At 42.6% G+C, this 10,630-nt stretch overlaps 1 protein-coding gene across 1 annotated transcript; it reads right to left on the bottom strand.

Annotated features, from left to right (window-relative positions):
* Window positions 1-6,269: 6,269 nt before the first annotated feature.
* Window positions 6,270-7,394, bottom strand: LOC109257951 (proline-rich protein 23A-like). Its single transcript, XM_053904182.1, has 2 exons — window positions 7,262-7,394; window positions 6,270-7,015 (listed from the first exon to the last, which is right to left on the bottom strand). The coding sequence occupies exons 1-2, from the start codon at window positions 7,392-7,394 to the stop codon at window positions 6,270-6,272; spliced, it is 879 nt and encodes a 292-aa protein (XP_053760157.1).
* Between the last annotated feature and the right edge of the window lie 3,236 nt (window positions 7,395-10,630).

Genomic DNA, 10,630 nt, shown 5'->3' with positions numbered 1-10,630 from the left:
CCCTCATATCCCATATTTAAATCCTCAAACACCCAGTATATGGTATTTTCTACCTTCCACTCTTCTACGTCTCCTACACTTTTTCTTCATTTTGCCTTCTGGAGTCCAAAGTTAATCACAGTGAAAAATCTTCAACTCCCCTGATATTACCTTTAACTTTCTACTATAACTGAAATCTTCTGAGTACCGTGCTTTCCCTGGAGGCTTCTGAAGTGGAACCTGTTTTTCTCCCACACCCTTAGTACTGATGACTAGACGTCTGATACATGTTCTTCTTGCTCCTCATTGATGCTCCCCAAACATTTATTCATCCTTCCTGAATTTCATGTCATCAGAGTGTAGCCAGCGTCTAACCTGTGTTGGTGCAGTCCTGTACCCTCCCAACTCCCCTCTACCTCCCAACAGGGCTCCTCTCCTTCCTCCTTAAATGGTATTTACTCTTGGCTTTCTGTCACTCTCTCCCATTTTGATGCTTTCATAATTCCTGGCAATTTCAAAATATACTTAGGTGGTTCTTCCAGAATACTGGTATGTCTCCATCCTATTCAACTCTCATGCAATCCAGACTCCCCTATCTCACTTCCTAGTCAGCATCTCTACCTGGATATGTAAGAGGCACTTCAAATGACACATGTTCAAAACTAAATGTATCTCAGTTTTTCTATACCTGTTCCCTCAGGGTCTTTCCAAATCTTAGAGAATAACACTTCCATCCTTTTTGTACTCAGGCCCCAAACTCTCGAGTTTTCCTTTTTGTTACCCTTGACTCTTTCTCATCTTTTACATCAAGAAATCTAGTTTTCTCTATCTTCAAAATATATCCAACCAACTACATACTGCTTCATACCTCTCCTCTTATGACTATGGACTACTTTAATGTAAGGCAGCATTATTTCTTGTGTGAATTGTATTCCATGAAGACAGTGATTTTTTAAAAAAATTTCTTTTTAAGTTTATTTCTTCTGAGAGAGATGGAGACAGCGTGACTGGGGGAGGGGCAGAGAGAGAGGGTGACAGAGAATCCCAAGTAGGCTCTGCACTGCAGTGCAGAGCCAGTCGCGGGGTTGACCCCATGAACCCTGAGATCATGACCTGAGCAGAAACCAAGAGTCGGACACTTAACTGAGTGAGCCACCCAGGCACCGCTCCATGAAGATAGTGATTTTTTTTTTTAATTTTTAAATTAAAAAAAAATCTTTATTCACTTTTGAGAGACAGAGACAGAGTGAGCATGAGCGGGGGAGGGGCAGAGAGAGAGGGGGACACAGAATCCAAAGCAGGCTACAGGCTCTGAGCGTTCTACACAGAGCCTGACACGGGGCTTGAACCCACGAACCGGGAGATCATGACCTGGGCTGAAGTCAGATGCTCAACCGACTGAGCCACCCAGGTGCCCTGAAGATAGTGATTTTTTAACTGTTTTATTCTTGGCTGTATTCTCAGAGTTTGGAAAATGCCTGGTACATACCTAGCACTTAGTACATATTTGTTGAATGAATGAATGAATGAATGATTTTCTTCTATCATCACATCTGGAGAATTCTCATTCATTATCTCTGTGAATAATGGTACTTCCCTATTCTCTGTGTTCTCCCTCTCTATCTCCAACAATCATGTAGAGCTGCTCCTTTTCTTTTCTTTTTAAAAACTATTTATTTTGAGAGAGAGAAAGAGAGAGAGAGAGAGCACAAGCAGGGGGAGGGGCAGAGAGAGAGAAGGAGAGAGAGAATCCCAAAAAGATTCTGCGCTGTCAGCTCAGAGTCTGATGTGGGGCTTGATCTCTTGACTGATCATGAGATCATAACCTGAGCTGAAATCAAGAGTTGGATGCTTAACTGACTGAGTCACCTAGGTGCCCCAGAACTGCTCCCTTTCTGACAATGTTTCCTAGTCTCCCTTTCATATCTTATGTTTTTACTGTCTTTAGTTTTATGGATGATTTATCTAGTCCAGTATTTCCATTTTCAATTCTGTCTACATTGTTGTTTAGCCCATTTATTGTATTTCTTACTTCCAGGTTTACATATTTAATCCTTAGAAATTTTCTTTAGTTCTTTTTTTAAAGCTGCCATATCTTTTGGTATTTTTTTCTCAGCTACACTTCTGTTGCCCTTTTTTATGTACCCAGTCAAATTAAATTTATTGAAAAATATTTTTATATCTTATAATTAATGAACATCTATGATTTGAAGAGCTGATTCTCCTTTTTCTTGTTTTGGATCTATGTCATTTATTCTCACTTATAGTGGTTTGTTTTCTTACATGTTCTTTGATTTGAATTATGAGTTTAGAATCACTGGAGGGTTATGTCTGAGAATAAGGTGTATTCTTCTTGGAGAACATTTGTTTTACTTTTGCCAGGTTCACCATCTACCAGAGAACATTTTTTTAAATGTTTATTTATTTTGGAGAGATATAGAGACAGAGTGCGAGTGGGGGAGGGGAAGAGAGAGGGAGACACAGAATCTGAAGTGGGCTCCAGGCTCTGAGTTGTCAGCACAGAGCTCCATGCGAGGCTCAAACCAAGATCATGACCTGAACCGAAGTTGGACGCTTAGCCTTAACTGACTGAGCCACCCAGGCACCCCTACCAGAGAACTTTTTAAACTTGGGTCCTTCCACCCCTCAGTGGATTGTGTTTCATTCTACCTGGAGCCAAAGCTGAGACAAATACATTTAAATCCCATCTCCTTTTTTATTATGTATTTTTTCCCCCTTTTGCTTGTTAGATTACCTATTGGAGGCATCACATTCTGGAAGCCTGGAGCTTTTTTCAGGGCTATGTGACTACTGAACTTTATTTTATATCCTTTATAAACGGGCCATTAATACCAAAGCTTTAGGTCACCATAGGATGTTAGGTACCCCTGTGTACCCTCTTGTTTCAGCACCCATTTTCCTCTCTGGATTTGTGATATGTCATCTATTTTTTGCTTTGAGGATTTCTCTTACATTTTAAAATGTTTATTTATTTATTTTGACAGATAGAGAGAGAGAGAGAGAGCAAGCGAGCGAGCAGGGGTTGGGGAGGGGCAAAGAGAAGACAGAGAGGGAGAGAGAGAATCCCAAGCAGGCTCCTCACTGTCAGCACAGAGCCTGATGTGGGGCTCCACGAACCATGAGATCATGACATGGGCTGAAATCAAGAGTTGGATGCTCAACTGACTGAGCCCCTCTCTTACAGTTTCTTTTACAAGCTGTGATATGATTTTAAAAATATTAAAATAATTTTTAACCACCAGTTTCAGTAGTGTTGTTCTTGAGGATTTTTGGACTATTTGGCTCACATACTGTTGAAAATGGATGTCCTCAGTTTTTCCTAGTGTAGATGAGGAGAGTCATGCGATAGAAGACTTAGTTTTGCAAACAAGGCCATCTTCTGTCTTTAGAATAATCAGGAGTTTAGGCTAGGACTTGTGACTGATTAATTTCTGTGTTATAGGGGGTGGGAGGAGGCATGATTGTGGTGAGAATTGTGGACAAAATGGTAGAATAGGGGGGTTCCTTCTACTGGAGGCAGAGAGCACTGAAAGGAAGTGTTAAACCATATTAAATAGAGATATCAACTTTTAAAAGAAAGATTCAAGAATCCAGGGGCCAGACATACAGTAGAAAATCCAATCTCTGAATGGACAGCTGATATTTTGATGTATTTGTGGTACTGAAACTAAAATCTATAGTAGCAACTAGGATTTCTGCTCCTTTGAGGGGACTGAAAACCAGCCCATGGCCAATCCTCAGAGGGTGAAGAATCACTGACCACCATTCCATGGTTGTGTCTGTAGTTGATCAAAGAGAGATTGAAACTCAGAATTGCCACTGTGTGATTGTTTGGGGATTAGACCTGTGACTTTTCAGGGAGACAAGTTATAAGAGTCCCACAATCCTTGGTTCTGAGTTATGGTCCACCAGGAAGTAGAAACTAAAAATTCTAACTGTGGGATACAGAAGATGAATTTCCACTTGAAATGTGCCCGCCAGTGAAAATTACCAAGAACACGAGGCAATCTCACATTATTAAAAGCAAATAGGAGATTCCACCTGTGAGGGAATTGAGTTAATTGAGTTTTAAATTAATGTTAAAAATTTTTATAATATAAAAGATGGAATACCATCTATGCAATAAAAACAAAAGTTTATGATACCAAACGGGGAAGTGTTGAAATGGAAAGGAAGTAAAAATCTTTAAAAGAAAAAAATGTAGTCTTTGAGATGAGAACTTTCTTGCAGATGTATAAACAGAACACTGGATGCTGTTGAAAAAAAGATCAGTTAATTAGATTAAAGAATAAAGAAATCTGGGGGCGCCTGGGTGGCGCAGTCGGTTAAGCGTCCGACTTCAGCCAGGTCACGATCTCGGATCTCGCGGTCCGTGAGTTCGAGCCCCGCGTCAGGCTCTGGGCTGATGGCTCGGAGCCTGGAGCCTGTTTCCGATTCTGTGTCTCCCTCTCTCTCTGCCCCTCCCCCGTTCATGCTCTGTCTCTCTCTGTCCCAAAAATAAATAAAAAACGTTGAAAAAAAAATTAAAAAAAAGAAATCTGAAATTGACACACTCTAAATATGTTAAGAATCATGGGAGATTGAGTGATGCCATTATATATCTGATTAGATTTCCATACAGAAGGATATATGGGATATTTCAAGAGATAGAGTCCAAGATTTTGTGGGATTCCAGGCAAGAGAACATTTCCCATAATGATGGTTAATCAAATTTCATCAAGCCAAATAAAAATAGAATATACCCCACAGATATTACAGTAAAACTGTAGAACACCAGAGGGAAAGAAAACATTAAAAAATATGCTAAAATGAACAGCAGAATCAAATATAAAAAAATAACCATTTGATTGGCAGAAGACTTCTTGCCTACAATGGCAACAAAAAAAGCAGAACAATGAACTAATATATTCAAAGTAGTTAAATATCACTTTAGAATTAAGAATGAATGTGTACTATAACATTTTCAGCCATGTAAGACTAATAGAGTTTACTACACATAAGCATGTTCAGACTTACAAAATCAAGATAGTTTTACTACACATAGGATCTAGTGGAAAGAACTATTAAAGGATATTCTTTAGCAAGAAGAAAATTGAGGCTAGAATTGAGAATGTAGTAGGAGAATAAAAGGGGACAGAAGAATTAATAAGGCATGTTGGCAAACTGAAAGAGTATTGATGTTTAAAAATGAAATGGGGACCTTGAGTGGCTCATTCAGTTAAGCATTCAGACTCTTGATTTCCGGCTGAGGTCTGGATCTCAGGATCTTGAGATCTAGCCCCTCCCTCAGGCTCCCTGCTGTAGGTGGAGCCTCCTTAAGATTCTCTCTCTCCATCTTCCTCTAACCCCTTCCCCCTGCGCAGGCGCGCGCGCGCGCGTACACACACACTCTCTCTCTCTCTCTCTCTCTCTCTCTCTCTCTCTCTCTCAAAAACAGTCATTTTGTTGACTTCAGCATTACCAGTAGTACTTTATTTTATAAATAGATGAAACAAATATGGTAATACATTAATTTAAAAAAATTAAAAGTTTGATTTACATAAGAAAAAACTCAGGGTAGAATTGGAAAGGTATAAAACTATGTGGAATAGCAGGAATGCAAACATTTTACATCAGTCTATTGCTTGAAATTACTGATGACGAGATTTAAAAGAGAAATACATATCCCAATGCATGCTGAAAACATCTGATAAGATCTAAGATTTACTCACAAGGAAAAGGGAACTGATTGGAAGAGAACTTCAGGCAGTTAAGATGTAGCTATGAACAAACATTATACTATTATGTATGGTAACCATCATACTATTTTGCAGTTTTCGAGAAAAGCATGTGGAAACACCAAGAAATTGAAAAGCCATGGCTAAATCTCACAACATGAGAAATCCAGTGATTTCTTGATTTGGGCAGAACCAGGAGACCAACGGTGTAGTGCTGGAGAAAGAGTAGAGTTTGACAGAAAATAACTGACGTAAAACGAAGGGGAATGGAGGGGTCTTTCTTGTAAAGAAGCCCAGAGTTCTGAAAACACATTGGTATCTCTGGGCAGATTTTCGACTTCAAAGATAAGATCCAGAATCCTTTCTCTTTCTGACATCTTCATCTGCTACGATGGTCAGTCTGCACGGAAAAAGGAATTGCTTGTACCTGAGGTGCACAGTTTCCAGGTTGCGGAATATCCAGTGCACAGGGTTTTGGGAATGCCATAGGGCCTCCAGGCGGGTTGCCAGAATCGTGTGTGTGGGGGCGCGCGCGCAGGGAGCGCGGGCAATTCATTCCTGGAACAGGCGCCTCCGGGCCTTGCAAGAAGGACCCGGAGGGCGCTGGGGGCGCGCGTGGGGACCTGGACTCGGAGAGGGAGGTAGAGGTTGGAGTGGCGAGTTGGGGAAGGGCTCCAGAAGGTGGACGTCCAGGTTGAAGTAGCGGAAAGAAGAGCGTCTCTCTGGGCTAGGAGTGGGGGCCCAAGACCGGGGCTCTAGTACCTGGCCCACGGGGTGGGGGCTGGCCACGCTTCCCGCGCAGGGGCGGAGCCCAGCGACGGAGCCGGCTGCAGGGTCCATCCGAGGCGGCAGGAACGCGGGGTCCGCGTCTTCCTCGTAGGCCTCTTCTTGGGGGGCCATCTGTGGGACAGATGCGTGGAAGAATCCTTGCTCGACGGCGACGTCGTGCCCGGGCGCGCCCAAGAAAGCGCCGGGTTCCAGGCAGACAAGGGAGTGGCCCTGCTCTCCTGAGCGCAGGAGGGCCTCGGGGACCAGCAGCAGTGTGAGCTCTTCGACAGACACTTGCAGGACCGACGTTGGCTCGGGCTCGAGCACCAGGTCGACGTCGTCCAGGGACATCTGCAGGGCACATCCTGTGGCCAGGACCACCACCGAGGTGAGGGCACCGGTGGCCGGGGGCCCCTCCAGGCCTTCCAGGCCTGCAAGCTCCTCGGTTCGGCTGCGCTTGGCGGGGCCAGGTCCTCCGGTCGACGGTCCGGGACAGGGCGCAGGGTAAGCGCTGGGGCTGCGGGGGCCGGCTGCGCATCACTTGGACGGCGCTGCCGGGGGGGGGGCCTGGCGGAGGGCGTGAGGGGCTGGGTCCTGCACGCAGTGACAGGTCTCGACGACAGGTGAGGAGGTGGGGCGCGGTGGGGCGCGGTATGGCGCGACGCAGAGTGAGTGCCCGGGAGTTCTGCGGGCGCCTCCCGGGAGACCCTCGGTCTAGGTTCTGGTGGCGCAGGGATCGGCCTCAGGCATTCAAATCCCAAGCTCCTCTCGCTGACCGCCTTGAGCCTTGATATGGCAGGTGCCAGGGCGAAACCAGTCTTTATCTGTCACACTAAGCTCCGCCCCTTCCGAGGCTCCGCCCTGTAGAGATCGGTGCAACCCAATATCCGAGGAAGGGGGTAAGAACATACTTTTATAGGACTTTAAGGGGGAGAACACTTGTGTAACTCATTATTAGAAAAAAGGAAAGATATACTGGTAATAGAACTACAAATATTGTTCCCCTCTAGGACCAATGTTTTCCTGTGATTTTATCCATTGTAGAGAAAAGACCACTCAAACAGATCACTCCCCCCCCCCCCCCATAAAATGGACTTACCCAAATGCTCCATAAAATTTCTTTAGGGCTTGGTCTATCATTGCAGGAGTAAATGGAAAATACTGATTTCTCTTTAGAAAAACTTCTTTAAAAAATTTTTTTAATGTTCATTTATTTTTGAGATAGAGAGAGAGAGAGAGAGAGAGAGAGAGACAGAGTGTGAGTAGGGGAGGGGCAGAGAGAGAGGGAGACACAGAATCCGAAAAAGGCTCCAGGCTCTGAGCTGTCAGAGCAGAGCCCAAGGCAAGACTTGAACTCACAAACTATGAGATCATGACCTGATCCGAAGTAGGACGCTTAACCGACTGAGCCACCCAGGAGCCCCGAAAAACTTCTTTTTTAATATGAAAGTAAAATATTTGTGGCAGGTTCTTCCTGAAGGTTAAGGCTGTTGTAAAATTATTATTAATATCAATAAAAATAAAAAATAATATAATTAAATCGTTGTTTGAGAAATTATTATGACATTTTCACCATTGTACTGAGTGTTTAAAAAGTGATCTTTTTCTAACAAAACCAAAGAAAACCTAGCACTTTAATGAGGTATGATTGGCATACAAAAAACTGTATGTACTTAATTTATACAACTTGAATTTGGGAGAAGTGAACACCCATGAAACTATCACACTATCAATGCCATAAACATATCTACCACATCCAAAAGTTTCCTCCTGCCCTATTTAAAACAAATGATCTTTTCAGTCTTCACAATAGCTGGCACTGGGATTGGTCAGCTAAGTTATCCAAAATTAAATACCTAATTTGGGTTAGATGTGGGAATCAAATGCAGACTTATTGGGTTTTAGATCATGGACTGTTTACTCATGTGTTTATTGTATATACCTAGGAGTGGATAACTAACTGGTATTATGTGTGCCTTGTCAAATTAATAGGTAATACTTCCCTCTCTTTTTTCCCCCCAAATGTTTTTCATAGATCACACTCCTGAGCAAAGTGTGTTTCTATTTCACTACATCCTTGCAGAGCTTTCTTTGAAAATGTTTATTTATTTTGAGAGAGAGAGAGAGAGAGAGAGAGAGAGAGAGAGAGAGAGAACCCGCATGCACGGGTGGAGGAGGGGCAGAGAGAGGGAGAGAGAATCCCAAGCAGGCTCCGCTCTGTCTGCACAGAGCCTGGGGTGAGGCTGGATCTTACAAACCGCGAGTTTATGACCTGAACTGAAATCAAGCGTCAGAGGCTTAACCACTGAGCCACCCAAGCACCCAAGCGCCCCTAAACATTTCTTACTGCCAGACTCTAAATCTTTTCCAACCTGGTGTAGTAAAATACTCTCATTGTGTTTACATTCTTCATTTCTGATTGCCAGTCAAGGTTGATTATTTTTTTCATATGCTTCTTGGCCATTCTTTTATTTTCTTCTTTGAAATGTTCCTATCTTCTTTTTTTTTTTATTTAAAAAAATGGGTTTCAGCACTTCCTTCAGCTGTATGCAGTGCTGGTACCTTCCTTGTCAAACACCAACCCAGATAGCACCTTCAGAAAAAGGCCATTGCTGACTGTTTTATTTGAAATGGCTTTCTCCATTCACTTTATCTCATCACTCTCTTTATGACCTTCATAGTATTATCACAATCTGTAAATAATCAAAATATTGTTTAAAAAACTTGGGTTTCAGACATACTGTATACCCACCATTTATCAAATGTATGTGTTGCACATATCTCTGTTATGGTCTGAAGACTTTAGTGCTTCATCCATTACAATCCTCATTCACTCTATCTTCAGTGTAATGTGTGGTGATTTTAATATTCTCATGGATTCTTCTCCACCCCCCCCCCCCCCCGCCCCTCCAGATGTTGGCTTCTGACTTCTTTTTCCCTTCAAAAATGTTGTCCTCTTTCCTCATTGACCCATACTCTTGACCTTGCCTTTACTCCAAATTGTAGCTCTTCCATAATCACAATTTGAAACATTTTATTCTCAGAGCACCACCTCCTAACTTTTTAGCTTAGTCCTTCAAATATCCAAACTCTATTGGTCCTTCCATCCCTCTGATGAAATCCATCGATCCTACCACCTTTTCACTGAAACGGACACCTTCAGGTCCTTACTTCCCTCCTTACCTAGAACTTAAATTCCATGGGCAGTCATCATAATCATTGTCGTGTTTATATCTTTTTTCTCCCTTTCTTGTTTCCTGCTTTGTTGGTTAATATATTTGGTATTTTGTGGCTGCATTTGTGCAGCTGAGGGGGGCTGGAGGAAAACACTCAACCCCACTGACTAGTCTTACTTTAAATTCATAATCACCAACCTCAAGTAGGCTACTAATTGCTGCCAGTGATCTTAATATGTTTCATTCACTTTTTCATTCTTTCAGGTGAACACTGCATACTTTCTTCTCTCTTCAAACCTCTGATACCTCATCCCTTATTTTCTCACCTAGATGGTCACCTTTTTCTTTTTCACTGAGACGATAGAAACAATAAAAAAATATTTCCCCAAATTCCCATAATCACATCTCATTAAGCTTAATTGGGATTATATGTTGTGCCTTTTGTCCTCTTCTTATAGATGAAATGTCTGTGCTTCTAGCAAAGTCTACTCCCTCCATTTGTGCAGTTCATCTTCTCTCATTTTGGCTCTTCAAGAACATCAGTCTAGAATCCCCTTCTCTCTGTCCAGAACAAATTTTACTACCTCCATCAATTAAGTATCTTTAATATATAATTGAGAGGTAAAGTTTTCCATCTTCAACAAAAACTCTGCTGATGTGACTTTCTCTTCCAATTTCTTCTTCTTTTTTTTAATGTTTATTTATTTTTGAACGAGAGACACAGAGAAAGAGAGAGAGAGAGAGAGAGAGAGAGAGAGAGAGAGAGAGAGAGACAGAATGAGCAGGGGAGGGGCAGAGGGAGGGAGGGGCAGAGAGAGGGAGACACAGAATCCAAAGCAGGGTCCAGGCTCTGAGCTGTCAGTACAGAGCCCAACTCGGGGCTTGAACTCACAAACTATGAGATCAAGACCTGAGCTGAAGTTGGAAGCATAACCTACCACGCCACCCAACCATCCCTGTCTTCCAATT

Source organism: Panthera pardus, unplaced genomic scaffold (assembly GCF_024362965.1).
Source record: "Panthera pardus isolate Hobbes unplaced genomic scaffold, ASM2436296v1 HiC_scaffold_16, whole genome shotgun sequence".
NCBI lineage: Eukaryota > Metazoa > Chordata > Mammalia > Carnivora > Felidae > Panthera > Panthera pardus.
The sequence above is the reverse complement of the archived record's forward strand: the minus strand, read 5'-3'. Positions and strand labels throughout refer to the sequence as shown.